Source organism: Micropterus dolomieu, linkage group LG13, assembly GCF_021292245.1.
Source record: "Micropterus dolomieu isolate WLL.071019.BEF.003 ecotype Adirondacks linkage group LG13, ASM2129224v1, whole genome shotgun sequence".
NCBI classification, from domain to species: Eukaryota; Metazoa; Chordata; class Actinopteri; order Centrarchiformes; family Centrarchidae; genus Micropterus; species Micropterus dolomieu.
In genome coordinates, this window is record NC_060162.1 from 24,417,388 (window position 1) to 24,437,451 (window position 20,064).

General features: G+C 40.6%; 2 protein-coding genes across 2 annotated transcripts; one reads left to right on the forward strand and one right to left on the reverse strand.

Annotated features, from left to right (window-relative positions):
• Positions 1-2,654: 2,654 nt before the first annotated feature.
• ccnb1 (cyclin B1) lies at positions 2,655-6,030 on the reverse strand. The gene is made up of 9 exons (XM_046067102.1): positions 5,874-6,030; positions 5,514-5,642; positions 5,087-5,194; positions 4,769-4,957; positions 4,529-4,687; positions 4,156-4,392; positions 3,931-4,071; positions 3,528-3,638; positions 2,655-3,417 (listed from the first exon to the last, which is right to left on the reverse strand). Exons 1-9 carry the CDS (start codon positions 5,892-5,894, stop codon positions 3,313-3,315), a joined length of 1,200 nt encoding a protein of 399 aa, XP_045923058.1. The 5' UTR covers positions 5,895-6,030; the 3' UTR covers positions 2,655-3,312.
• Positions 6,031-7,851: 1,821 nt separating this feature from the next.
• LOC123982011 (AN1-type zinc finger protein 5-like) lies at positions 7,852-15,372 on the forward strand. The gene is made up of 6 exons (XM_046067320.1): positions 7,852-8,124; positions 10,881-11,065; positions 11,198-11,327; positions 11,686-11,789; positions 13,050-13,178; positions 13,927-15,372. The coding sequence occupies exons 2-6, from the start codon at positions 10,909-10,911 to the stop codon at positions 14,073-14,075; spliced, it is 669 nt and encodes a 222-aa protein (XP_045923276.1). The 5' UTR covers positions 7,852-8,124; positions 10,881-10,908; the 3' UTR covers positions 14,076-15,372.
• The last annotated feature ends 4,692 nt before the right edge of the window (positions 15,373-20,064 follow it).

Here is a 20,064-nt window from a genome sequence, read left to right on the forward strand (position 1 = left end):
GAGTAGTTCAAATTCAGATAAACAGATATGGAGTTCACTGTGTTTGTTGCTAAAACAATTCATGCTTTCAACACTCTCTCCAATCTTAAAGTTGCTTTTTTCTTGAAATAAATCAAACCCTTGTGAACCAGCTTAAATATCATGACACAAACAACAATATCTTGAATTTGTGTGGCCTGAATAAAGTAGTTCAGAGTGTCTCTGTTGTTGTTGTTTTGACGAGCAAATTGAATTACTTGATTATTACCAACCATGACAGCGTGGCTGGCATTGTTTTGACCTTGTTAGTCTGTTTGTGTGTGTTTGAGGGTGACAGAGGAGCGAATTTTCACTCCTGTACTGTCCCAATGCTGATCGCGTCATAAAATGAAGGCCAAGTTTGAAGATGGGGGGGGGGGGGGGGGGGGGGGGGGGGGGGGGGGGGGGAGTACGACAGGGGCCATTGGCCATCCAAGCCCAACCCAAGATTATACAAGTGTGGAGGTCTTCACAGGTTCACCGAGAAGGTTCCTAGAGTCCAGGATCTCACCCGGGACAGGAGTCGGTCCGAATAATACACAGTTAAATTAGGTCAAGTAGGGTCCTGTTGAATAGCGTTGGCTCTTGGTTGTGTTTATATGTTTATTTGCGTTGGTGCCGACCATAGACTGTATGCTGCCGATGTAAACATTGGGACGGAGACAGAAAAGGCAAGTAAAGTTAAAAGACTTCACGTTGGGAGGAGACAACTGAGCTAATTCTCGCCATAAATGAAAACTCAGTATCGATGTGATACAGCATGTGGAAAGCAAACAGAAAAGCCTGCTAACCTAACAAGAGATGAAAAAAGAAGTTGCAATGTAACTGTAATGTGTAATTTATAATAAAGCTTTGGTTTATCAAATGACATTTGTTGTTCAGCTCGGACCTGGTCAGTGCTGCTAGTGACAGGTTTCTGTTCATTTTTGTGGAGCATTTTGAACACCACAAGAGTAAATTCCATTCATCCCAATTGCACTGGGGTAAAAGCAGAAATCTCAGAGGCCGTTCTTTAACCTCTCACAGAAAACCAAAAATATTTTTATGGCTCGATACCAGAAGGGTTGACTGATTTTTTTCTTTTTGTAATTTGGGTGAATTAACCCTTTAAGCACAGTTACTAAACATGACGTTTAAGTATTCAGTTGCTGAGTTGTCTTGCACCGCACGGGCACCATGTTCAAATTTCCATCATTAAATGTCACAGCTAAAACTTTGTCAGAAAGGCCAAACAGCGTTCCAGGCAGCTGCGAGTATATGGTTTGGAGCCCCGCACAGGAGGAATCTGTCTTGTAAACAGATATGGCTGCCTAGTCATGACCTCAGCCTCCAAGTATGAATTCTCAATATGATCAGTGGATTTAAAAGCCTGGCTTTCCAGGATAACAGACTAATAATCATGCATCTCTGGAGAACAACAGAAGGCTCAGAACTGGATGGATAAAAGGGAAGTCCTCTAGACGTGTCAAGACTACTGCCTGTGTCATTATGTCAGGTAACAGACAGCTGAGATTGTAACACCAGTATTGTGCCATAGTAATTATATAACTACTATCAAAGCATGGTTTGTCTGTGTTTCTACCTCACAAGATAGTGAAAGTACCATTGATCTTATACATGGCACTCCTATTTCATTGTATAAACTATGCATGAACTACAATAAACCCAAACAAATGTTTTCCCCCCCCTTTCAGATGATTTATGGTCTGAACCTATATGGCAACAGATGGAGTCAAGCTGTTATGCAGCAGGCTTTATGATCCTGATGTACACCGTGACTCACATCATGCAGATGGTCTTGTAGAGCAAAGCTCTCCTGGTGTCCCCCTGGGGGTGGGAAGATGATGCTTCCCCTACGGTCTCAGCTGTGAATGTGTTAAAGTGATAATCGTTCTCACTCTGAACACTTGTGGTTTGATGCATAGTTGAAGCGAGAGCCTTTGTTTCAATAGTTCACATGAGTTGTCTTAGAGATTATGCTGACAAGTGTCAGAACACTCAGTTGGAGTTTGGTCTGGATAACAGATTTGATATAGTATCTGTAAATTGAACGGCCATTCAAAGGTAATTAGGATATTTCTGCTAAGCAGGTAAGTGACAGCTTTATTTAAAATCCTGTAACAAAGCTATTCTGCCCCTTTTCCATGTGTAAATGGCTGAGTTCCATTTGTTTCAGACTCATGGGATAAGGTATTCTGGCTTGCTTGAAACTGAGCCTTTACTTTGACAAATGGAAATAACTGAGAAAGCTTTGCACACCAATTTGAATTTCAATATGAGTTAACCTGATCAAGTTCTCAGAGCACACAATATGAACATTTCCAGTTGCTGACCACTTGGGCAAATTATGTACATTTGACAGTTACTGATTTATTGGCCATTGTTTGATCTGTACTTCCTTGGACAGATCTTTACAGATGCTGGGGGTATGATTAACTGCAGCACCACTACACTCCTGTGCAATGTACTTGCAACTAACAGCAAACCCCCACCCAAGAGAAAGCTGGGGCTGCAGTCACTTTCCTTGTGTCAAATACCTGACATGTAGTTGTGGTGTGTAGACATCAGAAATCATACAGGGAAGAGAACTTCCCAGTCTTAGAGCAACCTCTAGTGGTGAGATATGACAAAGCAAGTTTCTGGTCAGAACCATTTAATAGATGCTATAAAACATTCAAGAACATAAAACCCATTTTAAAAAGTATTGCTGTACATTTTACACTGCCACACAGACAATCCCATTTTAGCCAAAACCCCCACTGGACCCTTTCAGAGCATGCCACAGGTTTTAGATTTGCTGCTACATTAAGCTATCAAAATAACTTTTAGAGAATTACTTTTGCACAAGTTTGACTCGGTCAAGTTACATTTGGTGCAACATTTAGTGAAGGGTTTTAATATGCCTCAAGATTTAGTCAGTTAACGGTGGTACATTGAGGAGCTGAATTGTTGTAAATGGACTTTTATACAAAGATGGGTTGGCATTACAGCGTCAGTGGTAAGTGAACCTCATGCAGAATACGTCGAAGGTAATGTGGTTCACTGACCACCACGTCTATGGACTAAACTGCCATTTTGAGTGGGCTATGAGGTCTGGGTGGTCCACTTTCACATTAGTAACTGAAAATTTAAAACTTGTTGCATGCTTTGGAAAATAGTAAAAATACACACAATTCAGTTGGTTAAGACATGCAAACCACTGACATGATCCTTGGTGCACTGATCCTTCAGTCACAATAAAAAGTTTTAAGTTACAACTGTACAAGTTAGCACATGGTGCCAAACATCTCTACTTCACCGAGTGAGCTGCTTTGCAAAATCTTTAACCACTGAAGACTTGAGCTGTGCGATGGTGGCAATCCTCATCTGCTTTGAAGTCGAGTACTTTCCTTTAATGGCCTACAAGAGGGAAAGAAACAGTAACCAAGTGTACCAATCATGCACCAGATGTAGTATCGTTTGTTTACAAGTTTCAGGGAAATCAGGATTATGCAAGTTGTATTACATACCATGTGCTTGGTCAGCCCGTCGTTCACTTTCACAACATTCTTTGCAATGTGTGCCATCACAGGAATCAAACTCTCTGCTGTATAGTCCATGTAGTGCTGCAGTGTCACATCCTAAGAGACATTTCAGAATTTTGTCACAAGAAGTCTTGAGCATTTTTCTATTTGAGCACAGGCTAGTCCATATCAACTTTAGACCTGGAGGCCAACTGATCATGCTCATATTTGCATGTTGTAAATATATAGTGTAGTCTGTAAGAGTGACATGTAATTAAGTTTTTAACACCCCACCTTGGGTCAGGTTTATGTATAGGTAGAAATGCATAGCTGCAAAACAGTCAAGCTATGATGGTTTGACGAGCTCTTATGTAGGCCTGAGAGATTTCACTCTTGAAGTATAACGCACCCATTCACCAGCATCCAGGATCTTGAGCGTAAGCGCCAAAGCAGCACTCGCCACCATGGACGGTGGGAAGTGAACCATCTCATAGTCAACCATGGTGAGCTCCAGGAGGTATTTTGCCAAGGTGTGTTGCTCAGCAGTTACCTAAAGGATAGACAAGTTATGATGTTAGTGCCTGGTAGAACAAAACCACCGAATCCAGTTTCTGCTTAAGACACTGCTACAAACCTCATAAATCTTTGAGGCCCTTCTGAGGAACTGCAGGGGAAGAGGGCGGCCTAGTTTGAACTTGAGCACCCGGAGGATGGTCATCTCCATATCTCTGATCTGAGCGGTGGTGTAGGCCCTGTCAGTCACGTAGGCAAAGTCTGAGATCTCTGGGGGGTACATCTCCTCGTATTTGGAAGCAAGGAACATGGCTGTCACACCGACGAGCTGCAGCTGCTTCTTGGGGACTGGGTGGTCCTGTTGTTGGGCAATCACAGGCCGATTTTAGAAACTGATGCATGTAGCATGTCAGCAGAAGGCTAGTACTTATATAGGAGATGCTGCACATTTCATGCAGACAACTGATGGGCTAAAGTTTGATAAAGAAACTAACTTGAAGAAAGCGGTCGATGATTCCCACAGTCATGTACATAGTCTCCTGCAGTAGACGGAACTTCAGGTTCACTTGCACTAGCCAGTCAATGAGAATGGCCCGCATGTTAGCAGTCACCTCCTGCCCCTGCAGAAAGGCGGGTCTGATGTTCTGGTCAATCTGGAGAGGGGGAAAACGGGTTAAACCCAAAGGAGGTGGTGCACAGACAGATGTGGCCAACAGTTTACATATTTTACTTGCCTCAAGCTCTCGGAGATACTTGTAGATGTCTTTCACATAGTCGCTGCAGAGCATGGGGTTGTCATAATCATCTGCATCCACATCCCTGACAGCGGTGTGAAGAATTACATCTGAAAATGCTTGACAGAGATCAGCAGGCTCACAGCCAGAAGTCTCCATTGGAGTGGGGGATGCTGGTTCAGGTAGAACCTGAAAGGGTGGAAATCCCAGGAGTTTAAACCAAAAAAAAAAAAAACCCCAACACAAACACTACAGATCAGCTCCACACCTTGCAGTCATTCATCTTAATGGCCAGATAGCTGCTGGCATCTCACTCACCTGCACCTCAATCTCAGCTTTAACAGCAGCAACATTTGGTTGTTCAACTACTGCTTTTTCAACTTTAGGTGCGACTTTGGTCTTCTTTGTGGCCTCTGTCTTGACAGTCTAAAATGGAAAACGGATTAGTTAACAGTTGACATATCATGGGTTGTCTAAATAATTCTCATGTCTTCCTAACAATCAGGAGATGCACCTACAAATGCATACAATCAGGGGGTAAAGCCAGTGGAGCTTTAGCATAAAGTTCAACTTGAGACATGAATACAATGAGACCTCTTTCAAGTTAGTATTAATCAGCACACAAAGCTTATAACGAAATTTAATGCATGTCTAACGTCATAACGTTTGTGTTGTACTTCGGAACGACATGAATTAACTTACTTAGTTTGCCATCTGAATAAAGGCTACCAACGTGATATTTTACCTTCTTCTGTACTTCTTTGTTCACTGCGATGTTTCCGATTTCGCCAAGCGCCGCTCGAGGCTTCTGTGTGGGCCCAGCCACCGAGCATGCCTTTCCACTGAGGTCGGACCTGGTGGAAGCCAAGCGGTTCTGCAGAGGGATAAAGAGGTATTTAGCGTTCAGTTATATTGCCTTTTATTCATTTATAAAACGAGGTTGTGGAGTCTCAGTCGAATTCCTATTATGGAATAGTTGCACGACAGCAGACCCTACAGCGACGCACGAGGGCATTTAATATTGTAATTATTTGAACAAAATAAAACATATTTTTCTTCGAAACGACTTTCCAGCCATGCTTAACAAAAAGCTTGAAGTACTTACTCTGGTAACTCGTAGAGCCATTTCGAAATGTGTGCTGCTTCAACAAAAAGACGCCAACTCGTAATGGAGAACGGTGGGGTGTAATTTTTAGACTCGGCGACTTGGTTTAAATCCTCGCTCCCTACAAGCTGATTCGCTGTGTCATGATTTCTCCGAGCGTCTGATTGGTCGAGCACATCTGCTTCAAATGCGTTCCCCGGACAACCAGTGGTCACATGATTTAGATTTTCTTCACCTGCTTCCTTTTCCTGTTACGTCCTGATTATCATTTTCTAAACGTATACTGTTTCATTTTTAATTTTTCTTTTACATAAATGAAGAGATTAATGAACGCGTTTACATGCTCAAAAACAAAACAAAACAATCGGGTTAGTTAATGTAAAGAAAAATGCTAACGCGTTTACATGTGTTGTCCCACATTACATTCGTTTTGGTTTGGCATGTAATCAGCAGTTATATGTCGGTAGAAGGCTTATTTTCTCACTTGACCCCTACCCCAAAGACAAGCACATACACAGACATGCCCAGCGCTTTTTACATTGTATGCGTTTGTGAACAATAGGAGAAAATATGGAAAGCCTATCTCTGTTTCCTTTGCAGACCAAGTTCATTCTGCACAAACTTTTTTAAAACCACATTGGTAAGCTTCTGAGCCTCAAGTGAATTATGGTGAACTGTGTCAACACAAACCCATTCAAAAATGTTGAATGGGTTGAACAAATAAAGGGAACAGATATGAGCTTGGCAACCCTATTAATGAACTTCAACTACTGTTTTATAGAAATTATAGAGGCTTTCTATACACAGTAACAGAATTGATGCTTATTCAAAAACAATCTATCAGGGAATGTGCAAATAAGTACAAGGAGACCAGTGGCTTGCAGTTCTGCCAGCCTTAAGAATGCTTCATCATGTGTGGTGAATATAATAATAATAAATAACAATAATAGGCCCTTTGGGCACCTACTCCTAACTACCTGGGTACCCCACATTTTCTCAAAACAGAGCTATTCTGCTGTCAATAATATTTTCAAATTGCTGTATTAATTTTAAGTAACTATGCACTTTGCAGCTGTATTTTCTGTTTGGGGGATCGATATGTGGGACTCCTTACCCACAGAACATCATTTTAAACTCAACTTGAAACCACTTCACACAGAATCCAAAGGATCAGGCATGTATTCACATATGATGTGGTGCTTGCCATTGAGTTTTATTGTATCATTGTTTGTGTTTTGTATGTATTTTCTTGGTGTGTTTTGTGCATTTATATAAAGGCCTATCTTGGGATGGGCATTGCAAACTATAAATGGTGTGGTACTGTATATGACATTGTTGGCCCTTGCTATTGTGTCTACTTGTCCATATAAAAATACATATGAAAGAAAATAGGGGGATATTAACTAAAACATTTATAAAAATATCAGACTTGGTACTCATTGTTAAATGATCAGACCAACCCTGCTTTAACCTGAGCTCTGTGACTTTGTAACAAAAAGTACACTAGTAACACTAGTAACAGTTACTTCAAACAGAGGCTCTTGGGCAATTGGACCTGTTCCTGTGTCTAGGCCTGTTCAATCATCCATCCAGCAATGATGGTCCCATATACTGTTCACTTTACTGAGCTGTCCATTGGATAATACAGGACAAAGAACCATGGTTAGGTAGAGTGAACAAGAAATCAAAGCTGAATGGTGATCCTACAGACATCCCTGGAAAAAGTGACGCTTTCGAGGAGCATTTGAAGGCAACATATCTCGTCGTACTGGTTGTGTTGGATCTGCAAACAGCACGTCTGCCTGGATCCTTCCTGATAACAGGAACACTGATTTTTAACTACACAACAATGAATCTATGGTCTGTCTAGTTGGCGGAAGCAGCAGGCTAAATGTTCTGGTCTTATTGTACAGGACATCCATGGCCTGAAATCTTTTGTGGCCATACTCCAACACTCGTACCTTCCAATCAGGATCACAATTTCCGTGACGTCCACCGGAAAAAGACAAGACGCAAACGCATCACGTAAAGCAAAACAGATGCCACCACAAATCAGCAACAGTCTGAAAACGTCATTAGTTGAAGGTACTCCCAGGCGGAGTGGAGTCTGCGTCGGTGTAAGAAGACTGAAAAGAAAGCCACAAACAACGACGTACCTAGACGGCCCTAGTTAGTTAGCTGCAACATAAACCTAGTTATTCCGTCAATCCAAAAAGTTTCTTGAAAAACCAACGTTTCTCAGACACAGAAGGTAAGTTAACGTTAACTAACCTAACGTTAGTTAAACCAAAGCCAGCTAGCATACGTGGTTGTTTGGGAAGTTCCTCAAACGAACAGTGAAACACTAACATAAACAATATTAAAGTCCAATTTTAGTTGATTAGCCTTGACGTTAATGTCGATTTGCCTTTCTTAGTTAAAGGTAACATTATGTTCCGATTGGTAAATTTAACACGTGTCGCTGAAAACTTTCTTCTGCGAACGTTACGAGATTGTTGTAACGTTACATTAAATGCAACGTTCCTATGTTGTAACAGCTAAGCTAGCTACTAACCTTAATATTAACTTTAATTTGTTTTTGTTGGTTTTCAACACCGAGCTGTCATTACTAAAAATAAGGACAATCTGTATTTAACTTGGCTAACGTTAATCTGTTAGCAGCACCACCAGCAGTTGTGTACTTAACGTTACTCGAGTTAATGGTGTCTTCTTGTCTAGCTATAGCAAGGTTTTGCGATAATTTGATGCGTCTGTTTAACCGCTTTGATTCATGTACTTATTTCCCATGGTTATACTCTTGGCTTGTTGGTAATGTTGCGGTACTCATTGTGTGGTAGCAACAAAAACAAAGACCAGACAAAACAAAGGCAACGACAGTGCTAACAGTTTTCTGTTTTAGCTAACCTCTAGCATGCTAACATTAGCGAGATCACGAGAATCTGCTCTCATAGTTGTGGCTAACTACCGTTAGTATACGAACAATTGGACTTAAAACAACAACAAGAACACGCAGCCATATAAATGTGGTTAACTAGTGACCCAGAGGTGATAGTGTTCATGCGTTAACGTTATGGTGCCATGTAAAGTTAGCTTAGCTCATGAAAGACACACGTTAGCAGCAGCCATTAGCTTGCTAGCATGACTCAGTGGATTTGTAGAAGTGATACTGCGGTGGCCCGGTGTTTGTCAGGAAGCAACAGAGCTAAATTATAGTGATTGCTTAAACCATCTCCACTAAGTAGAGATTGTGTTGTTAAGCCTCGGGATGATATTAGCCAGCGAAGTTGACGTTGGCATGCGTCAAGTACCACTAACGTTACATCTTGGGGTCAACGAGTGCTTTTGGCTTTTCTCACGTTGATGAACGTGCTCGACTGTTGTGCGATCTACAGGCGTTGTGCTGAATTTTGTATGTCAGAATCTGTTCCCACGAGTCCCCTTCCCAGTACAACAGGGTCCAAACTGTGTAGGACTTTGAATCCGTCTTACTAATACGTTTCATCCCCTGAGTTAGAAAGCCGATGGTATCTTTGATGGAGAAAACCTGCTGATGTTGGCATGGTATTGGCTATGTGTGCAGGACTCTCAGGAGGTTATCTTTAAATAGATGTCTTCACATCCTGTGTTGAGGTAACTCGTGAGTGTGTGTGTGTGTGTGTGCCTTTAAGATCACATTGCACTCCTGTGACAGAGGAAAGCCACTGTACACAGGTCCATGTGAGCCTGGAGCTGCATGGAGCACTGCAGTCTGCAGGCGCACACACGTGAACGTGCAGATTGCTGTTGTGAGTTGGTGACAGTTTTGGGGAGAGGTGGAAGCCTCTGATGCAACTTCCATTTATGGTTCTCATGTTTGACCAGTGATTATAAACACCCTCCCTCTCTAGTGATATGCTCACAACTTCCTTAAATCTTATTATGAGGCTGATGCAAGTTCATGTTTACTTGAGGAATTTTGCCAGAGAAGAGGGGAGTCTGTTCTAACTTGGAGTAAGCTGTACTAATGTCAATATTGGCTAAATATTCTGGTGTTGAGACCTATATGTGCATATTTGTGACACAATAGGTATGCAGGAGCTTTAACTCATCATACTTGTAACATTACAGCTGGGATTTTTATAAATACTTACGCAGAGACAATTACTGAGTTTCACCTCTGATAAACAATTCTTTCTTTTTGTTTTACTTTGACAAATATAAACATTTTTCTTTTACAAAACTGTAGTTAACAAAAGAAACCAAAGTTCTCAAATGCTGAATGTTGTCTAAGCAGAAGAACAAGATTTTTGCCCAATAAAATGGTCTTAAATTTGTGTGACAAAATTATCTTAACTCAAGGTCCACTTACTACATTTTACAGGACTTTAAACCACATCTCACAGTTACGGCTAGGCGGTATATCGGTATAATGACATATACCGATATAATTTCATATGTTCCCCCCTCCCACTCCCCGCCCACTTTGCAGGAAATGCCAATATATATTTATACTGGAAGTCAGCCTAACAGTACCGGGAAATGGTATTTAAAATACAAAATCAAAAATTTAGTAGCATTCTGTTTTTGCTTTGCGTGACTTATGAGACCCAGTCAGAGCGCCAAACTTGAGCGTCTGCGTCATCGTTTCTAAAGTCCTCCGTTTTTGCCCATCTGCACTAAAACGCTACCTGGAGTTTTAATACGAAAAACGGGGTCAGCAGCGTTTTCAAACGTCTCCGTTTAAGTCTTTGTTTTTGCCGTCAGGACCGGAGGTGCTAACGTAGTAGAAGGTCTCCGTTTTAAAACAAATACGCAGTAGCGTGGATGGGGCTGCAGTGTAACAGACTGATAATCTTCGCACTGAGCTATCTTGAAGTTTTTGAACAACTGAAAATACTGAATTTATTTTGGAGCTTTATTTTAATGTATCTATTAATACATTTCAGGTCAGAGTTTCCCTCCTGTATGTTGGTTGTAGCCACACAAACACTCATCTCTCCAGCGTGTGTCGTTTGTGTGTGTCTCCAGGTCAGCTCACCAGGCGGCACACATAGCCATGGCCCAGGAAACCAATCAGAGCCCGGTTCCTATGCTCTGCCCCACCGGCTGTGGTTTCTATGGTAACCCAAGGACTAATGGCATGTGCTCTGTGTGCCACAAGGAGCACCTGTCAAGACAGAACAATGGAGGAGTCAGTTCTTTGAGTACTGTGGGTAAGGCCTGCTGTGTCTGTCACAGATTTGTTTTTGGGACATTTTTAAGGCAAGACTGCCGACCTGTCTGTAGCTGTACTGCCTTTGTCCTCAGTGTCTGACTGGAACATGTGGTGAAATTGTCTCCCTCAGGCAGCAGCAGTGGCCCCACAGCTGAGGCTTCTGCCATCCAGAGGTTAGAGGCCACCTTGAATAATGCTGCAGCTGCTGCAGTAGCTGCTGCAGAGGTGGCAGCTGAGGCTGCTGCCACTGAGGCTCTCAGGTGAGGGGACCCACCAGGGTTTATCATACTACCTTCAAACAAAGCTTGTGAGGTCGCAGTCTTGAAATATTTATTTAACTTCAAAGCTTGTATGGAACAACTTCCACAGGCACCAAGATTAAAAAAACAATGAACAAATGTCATAATTTGCAAACTCTCATGAATACCACATCAGTGGGGTCATTCACGTGGACTCTTCGCATAAAAACAACTATACTTAAAGGTGGCATTAAACCTGACACAATACATCCCTAAAAGTATCTCATGAGTGTCTCTTCCGCAGATTAAGACCATAAGATATATGTAAATCAGTGACACTAAAGCTTTTTATTAATTGTGTCGTGTTTGTTCTTCGCAGCGGGGTTTCAACTACCATTTCTGTAACAAAGCAGATGACTGAGATGAGTCTCTCCTGTGAGGAGAAAGGTGCATCAAGGAGCAAAGTAGAGCTCACAGAACCAGGTGGGTCCATATTATCGGAGGTGGGTAGAGGAGCCAAAAACTGTACTCTGTACTCAGTAAAACTTTGCTAAAACAAGTACTTAAGTAGAAGTAAAAGTAGTCATCAAAATAAGTACTTGAGTAAGAGTATAGAAGTATTTACTTAAAATTACTTGAGTAGTGAGTAACTTCGTGAGTAACTCAAAAAAAAAGTGGATAGAATTACGTCAAATGGTCTTTCTCAGGTAAAGGTAAAGAAGTGAACTTACTTGAACTTTATTTGTGATGAAATTAAGTCATCATCTCCTGATTAGATAACCTGCCACATACACCAGGACAATATTGCCAGTGTGTATCCAAGTGGGATTACAAAATATCACATTAATATTATAGTCTGTGAGTACTCCTATAAATAAATATTGTTTAAAAAAAGCAATTGTTGATATTATGATTGGCAAACAAATCAAAGTAGGAGATAATGCTGTGATGTTTCATAATTTATTGCCTATTAATACAGGTGTGTTTATTTCTTCACTTTATACCTGAGGAAGGTCATCTCTGGTTGAAACATTACATCAGTCACATCCACATGAAATGAGAGTAGTTTGTCTTTTTTGTGTGTGCATAATTTGGTCTGTCTTCATCAGGCTACGCCAATGAGCATGATTAGTTAAATGCAGACTGCTGGTACGCCATAAAGGCAGAAAGCCGCAGGAGTTTTTAGCATGATAAACTGTGTGTAGCTATTTATATTAAACACATTAGCATTAACACGACACTGCTCTCTGTCTTCACAACTGAAACCTGCTGCACCAATACAGTCTCATCCCAGGGCATCAAATACCAAATACTTGAGTACATGTAATGGAGCAAATGTAACTTGTTGCTACCCACCTCTACACCTGTTATTGTTCGTAGAGGATGTTATACCAATCTGAGTTATACCAACACAGTTAAAAGCATACCTGTTTATTGAGTGCAGTGTTAATAAAGTATGATTGTATGTACCATGAGATGATCCAGATTTGGTTTCTAGTGAGGTATCTTTTACTTAAATATCTCTGATTGCCCATTGAGGAGAACTACAGTGAGTAGAACTACTTCATGGCAATATTGGGATTAGAGGGAAGGTACGTCGATGTGATGAACTACCTTGATTTGACAGACTAAATTCATATTTTTTAAATTATAATTTATTCTTATTTAAGGAATAGTGTGTATTCTCTAGTTTAGTAAGATAGATACTTAAATGAGTAAAATGTTTTTCTTGTGCGTCTCCAGTGTTAAGTCAGCCCACATTCTCAGCCTCCCATCCCTCCACTGCTGGCAGTGAGCACTACAAAGGCCAAGAGCCCCCAAAACCCAAGAAGAATCGATGCTTTATGTGTCGCAAAAAGGTTGGCCTTACAGGTAAGAAATGACACCAATAGCTTAGTTTATGTCATTAGAAAATGCTTCATCACTCCTCTTTCTTCTGGGTTGGTTTTTATGTTCATGAAATCTGCAAGTACAAGGTGGAATGTCGTTTGGTGTTCAAACTGGAACACTTTCTGTGGCTGGACAGTGAGATTTTTCTGTGTAGTAGCTATGTTTCTGGCTGAGAACGCCACACAATGTGGTCAAACCAGAGCCTTTGCACAGCGCGCTACGCCTTTCAGCCATTTTGCCTCACTGTCCACTGTAGAATGTGAGTAGAAGATACACACATTATCCATCACAGTCTTCTGCAGCAATGGGAGAAAGACAGAAAGATGAGTATAAATATTGGTTCAGAAGTTATTGATTTTAGATTTAAAGATTTCCTAGAAGCTGAAGTTCCTTTTTTGTGAGGCCTTGAAGGCCATGCAAAAGGCACCACTTAAATCTAATGTCCAAGTGTCGTTACTCCAAAATCCTGACAGATCCCTTTAGGAGTCACTCATTTTAAAAGTAACATGTTAGGGGGAGCAGTGATGCATTACAGCGTGTTATATTCTATTACATCCAAAATAAAAACTGTGCTTTACCTGTTCTAACCAGCAGTTCACTGATCACACCATCCCCAGCAACAGGTGATAGTTTTTAAGGTTTTTAAGGATGTGTACGGTAAAGGATGTTTTGCCATTGTGAGCACTTGCTAGTGATCTGACACTGTCTGTCCTCTGCTGTGGCATTGCAGGTTTCGACTGCCGCTGTGGGAATCTGTTCTGTGGACTTCACCGTTACTCTGATAAGCATAACTGTCCGTACGACTACAAAGCTGAAGCTGCGGACAAGATTCGCAAAGAGAACCCCGTGGTTGTTGCTGACAAGATCCAGAGAATATGAAGAGGACTCTCAGTTTGACTTTAATACTTGGAGCGATTGGCTTTAGAAAAAAATGGACTTGAGCCTTGAACCTGTCTCATCCCCCCCTCCCCCCTTGTTTCCCCTCCTTGTTTGTTACACATTCAGGATTGTTTTCCCCAGTGCATGTATTTCACATATATTTTCAGCTTTCATTCTTGTTTGTGTGTGTGAACACTTTAGAAGGGTTGTATTGAACAAAGCGTGTATGTGAGGACGGGAGAGTCCCTATCATGGGAAGGGACTGAGGGTGATTGCTGAAGATAAAGTCATTACCCTTTTTAGAATATGCTGTTGATGGCTGCCCAGCCTGTTTTGAGATCGCTTGAACTTTGCCTGGAAAAAGCTCGGACACTTTGGGCCTGCTTGGACTCTCAGACTGTTACTGCTGTTGTCTGATGGCGCCATCTCAGCCATGCTTGCACTCTGCTGGCTTGAGTAGCAAAGTTGATATTGTCCTTTTTTTTTCTTCTTTGTCAGAGTTTAACCCTCCTTACTTGTCAGACTTTCGGTCCTGGTAAGTTTTTATCGACATGAAATGCTTCTCTGTGCTGCTGGAATCTCGTCCCTTGACACACAGCTCAGACATATTGCTAAAGAGACTTTAAAAACAAAAGAGACTTTTGTTGCTGGCCCTTTCTCGCTGGCTCGTGTTTCTTCCCTCCTGCTGTGTGTGCGGCACCAAAAACAAGATGTAGATGGACAGTTTACTTCTAGTTCTCTCCTGTTGATCTTTGGCTGAATGCTGTGACCTGCTCTGTGCCCTGGATTTGGATGGCAGGCACGTCGACTTCCTTCTCATCTTTAAAACCATCCACTGAAGTCACGACGATACACATTGCTTCATCTTTCTTCAAAAATGTGTGTGTGCTGTTGTATGACAAGTAGCCTAAACTTGTATTAATTTTTTGCCTTTGGAAGGGTTTAGCTCCACTAATATTTTCATCTTTTACTTCACTATTGAATGTTTTCCTTTATTTTTAATGTGAGCAGACAAATTCACAACGATGGACCGTTGCATTCTGTGTATCAAACACAAGTGTGTGTTTGTGGGAGTAGATGTGGAGGGCCGGTATGTGAGTGTTGTGTGCCGCGGTGGTCTTAGGTTAATTTTAAGTTTTTGTTGATTATTGGTCTGGCTGCTTAATCAGTTTGTGTTTTTTACCCTTTAGTTATGCAAGTTTGTACAAACATCTTTATTTATATACTGCAGTGTGCATAACCCTCCAATAATACAGAATAAATTGTATGATGTAAATAAATTATGTTCACAAATATATAATCAAGCATTCACGCCTTTATTCCTAAACTTTTAACCTCTTCTAGATATATCTACTTTATATAAGGTTCTTTTAGTGTCCACTGTTGAGAAGGTGATAAGAGTCCTGAGTGAAAACAAACAACCTCCAGGAAATGTTACCAGTTCAGTTATCAATCAATCAGCTATAACTGCTCATCTGACAGTTTTGGAGTTGTGTTGAATGCACTGAAAGAACCTGCACACTAAAACTGCGGATTTTTCCCCCAAATGTGTTCCGGTTTAAAGATTCGCATCGTTTGACCACATGCCATCAGTTATCAATCACAAACCTGTGTGGGTGTAGCCTGAGTAAAATGCACAGCAGACCTAGAGAATGAGTATTAGTTTTAATCGGCATTTGTCAAGAAAGAAAGATGCATCTGCGATATGTATATTTGCTTGACTTAGATTCCCTGGATTATTTCAGCAGGCTTAACAGCCATTTATGTTTGTCTTTAATTTAAATCTTTTAATTGATTTCTTTCTCTAAGAAGATTCAACAGAGGAAGAAAAGAGAGCAATACTACACTAAATGTATTCTTCTTGGCCCCTCAGCCACCCGCACCTGATGTCCATTGCCACCTCGTCAAACCCACGCTCTCACCATGCTGGCCAAGTGAAAATAGATATAAATGTAAAATAGGTAGAAAGTCAGTTTCTCAGGTAACAGGTGGCAGTAGTGGTTGTGGTATAATGAATGTGGGCTTAAAGGTGGACCAGAAATAGAGGCAAACAGCACAGCGCCAGGCTTGCACATGTAGTCTGCACTAACACACTATGGAGCAAATACACAACCTACACCCACACAGTTTCCTAGAACAGGTTCAGGTGCTGCAACATCCAGCGGGCATTCACAGGCTGCTGTCTGTCAGTTCATCTGCCACGGCTGTGTTTCCATGAGACTCATGTCTCTGCAGGGGAAAAGGGATCTGCTGCAGTGAGTGTGACCTCGGGTCACGTTATGACACCCACTCCCCTGTCTCACCATGTGGACTGTATGTTTTGACACACTCACACACGTGCAGAGTGTACTTGTTCATTAGCATGAGCAGCACATGGCGTCTTCTCCCTCAGTCCCCCGAGGATTAGTAGAAAAGGTTCCCGAAATAATCTCATGTCTCTGCGGAAGTAAACACTGACCACCCAGAGCTTTCATCTTTTCACTTCGAACATACAAATCAGTGTTCTAGTTCTGCTTTCGGGTTTAAACCTTTTATTATTTTGTTATGACCTAGTATTGCTCTGACATTACTGTTACAGTAGTATTGCTGTTTCTTCTCTGAGGTTCATAGTTCAAATTGTTGTGCACCTACAATCATTTTAAGATCATTTCAAGTTACCCTGGTGTGTTAAAATGGTCTGCATTCATAAAGTAAGTAGGAGGCAGTACGTTATTACGTTAGAAATGGAACAAGCCAGATTTACTCGTATTAATGAATCATACAAAGGGCAATGAATGAATATTTGCCTCACTGATTGATGTTTATTTACTTGGTTGCTAATCTTCCTGGAGAACTCAGAGTATTCACAATCAATTCAAAATTACTAGACAGGATTCAAAAAAATCTATAAAGAATAAAAGCTAACAAATAAAAGTTACAAGTAAAGGTACTCCCTCTAGAGAATGGATAAGTGATAAATATGTTATTATCATAGACTATAAATTATTCTATTGTATAATTAATATTATGCAGTCTGCTGTCATACATGCTTATGTATGTGATCCGCATTTTAAAGTCTCATTTGTGGTTTAAGTAAACATTTTAATATTTTACAACCTTATATGTTGCATAAAAACCCTTATAATACAAAGTTAGTAGCAGCTACTGCTACTGAAATGATAAGTCTCCGAAAGTGCAAAAACTACATTTAAAGAAAAATAAAGCTTTTGAGTAAATTGCACTTTCCACCTCAGTGTAAAGTAACTGCACACAGATTGTGTACGACTTTTCAATTTCAGTGTGCATGCAACTTCAGTTCATGTAATGCCTGTGTTTACTGTTCACTTTTATTTTAGGCAGATTCCTTAAGTTGCAGACAGTTGTAGCATACATGTTCAGAGTCTATGGTAATGTTACATTTTTGGGTCAATCTTTTAGTCTTTTGTTTTTAGTGGATAGCCACTAGGTGGCACAATAGACAAATACAATGCCATTTAAGAAACTGTATGTAGCACTAGAAAAAAAAAACAAATATGAATGTATTCTTAAACATGCATTTGGTGTAAAATTATGACATTCTCAACAAATAAATACCATAAACAAAGACTACATGTTTGTGAACCTAAACTGGTAACTGTAAATAAATTAAACTTTGAACATCATACAGACAGCACTATTTGGACAATGTGATTAACACATTCATACATGCAAACAGCTTAAACAGTACTTACATTATTTAGAGTTGCTAAAGTTCACAATATTACTGCAGACTGTAGCAGGCAACAGACAATAAGAAAAGAAATAAAAGAGCAGAAAAGAAATAAAATAGCATTATAATTTGTTTATATCTTATTTGCTTTTTCAGTCCTTACAGTGGGTATAGAAAAGAATCACCCCCCTGTAAAATAATCACATTTTGTTGCTTTGCAGCCTGAAATGAAGACAGACACAGTTTTTGTTTAATTTAGCTGTATTTACTCAGTGCAACTTATAACATCCAAGTGAAAGATATAACACCAATATGTCATAAAAAAATAAAAAAACATAATCACTGAGTTGGAGAAAGGATCACCCCCTTGTTTCAGTATGTTGTTGAACCACCTTTTGCTTTAATTACCGCCTTTAGTCTGTTGGGATATGTCTCTACTAACTTTGCACATCTAGACATTGCAATATTTGACCACTCTTCTTTGCAGAACTGATCGAGTTAAATTTGATGGTCACCGTTTGTGGACTGCTGTCTTCAAGTCATTCCACAGATTTTCAATGGGGTTTAAGTCTGAGCTCTGACTAGGCCAAGCAAGGATTTTTTCTCTTTCAACCACTGTGTGGTCAGTTTTGCTGTGTGCTTTGGGTCATTGGCATGTTGGAAGGTAAATCTTCTTCCCATTGACAACTTTCTGACATAGAGCAGCAGATTTTCCTCAAGAATTTGACAGTATTTTGCCCCGTCCATTTTTCCTTCTATCCTGATAAGTGCTCCAGTCCCTGCTGCAGAGAAACAACCCCATAACATGATAATACAACCTCCATGCTTTACTGTAGGAATGGTGTTATTTGGATGGTGAGCTGTATTGGATTTTCACCAGACATACTTATATAATATACTATAATTGTACAAATAAGCCATGGTGGAAATGTCATTTGATTATTGGTCATACAGTCAGTGGGTAAAAAAACAACAAACCTCTTCAAATTTACTACCTGGATTTCATCAAGGGGCACCATCAGGTTCATATTGATGTTGCTCTGTGCATATCAGCCGACTTTAGAGGGTCACACATATGAACGTCTCATAAGACAGATGGTATTAAATACATTAATAATGCAGGCATTTCCAGGAAGAAACTCTGCTGATGTTCTGAGCACATATCACACCACAACTTGTTTGTCATAAAAGGACCAGTGAAGTAAGTAGGCCACTATTGCAAACATGCAAAAAAAAGTTGTACCATGCAAATGGCTGATCAGGCCAAGCAGCTTGTGTTTATAATCCATATTTATCTCCTTTATTAAATGAATGAATGCATATATACTTACATGGTAAATACTTCAATATGGTAAATAAAGTTCAATACATAAAGGGGCCAATCTTTCATCAAGAATAAATTTTACTTATTATAATTATTAGCCTATTATTATTATATATTGTATGTATTTGTTGCTATAGTATGTTTTATAGTATGCCCTTCTGCTCCTTGGGAGGTTTCTGTCCTCCCTGTATGTATGGCGACAGACACGGTTCAAAGTTTATTTATTGCTAAGTAGGGAGGGTGGAGGTGAGGGGAGGCAGTGGGCGGACGTTTTGTCACTCTTGGTGCTGCAGCTCAGTGTTTCTCCAGCAGTGTTTTTGAGGGCGTGCCTGACAAGTTGCTATAGGTGAGCATTAAGACGCATGTTACATAGTGACGCAGATAGGTTACGGAAGAAAAGGCTAGACTACAAACAAGCTGTTTTCCGGCGGTTCCAAGCTTCATTTTCTGTAGGAGAAGGTAACTCCCTTCAGGGTGGACTTTGGACTTTTTCCCATAGAAAACCTATTATATAGGACAATAAAGAAAAGAGAAAAAGCCAAAAAGCTTAATATGACCTCATTAATACATCATTCAGGGGTGACCACAAATAGTCAAAGATTCGATGCTTCCATAGAAGGAGCCTGATCTGACTGCCAGTCTCACAGTCCTCCCTGAGCTCGACCTGTGTTACGGTTTGACAGGTATTCACACCAACCCAAACAAACTGTACCAATGGGGTAAACGCTCACGGGTTCGGTTCTCTTTAATATGTGCTTCTCACTCTTAGGGGTTTTGCTGTTGGATTCCCCCATTGAGGCTCCTCCTATGGACATACTAATAAAACTGGAGTTATGCCTTAGATATCGTCTGTTTTTGCTGCCCCCAAGTGGCCAAAGAAATCAGTTAATACAGGTTTAAAAGAAAAAGGAAAAACATGAAGAGGGCACTATTTGGACACTCCATACCCTCCGCCCACCTAACACCGCTCGTGAACC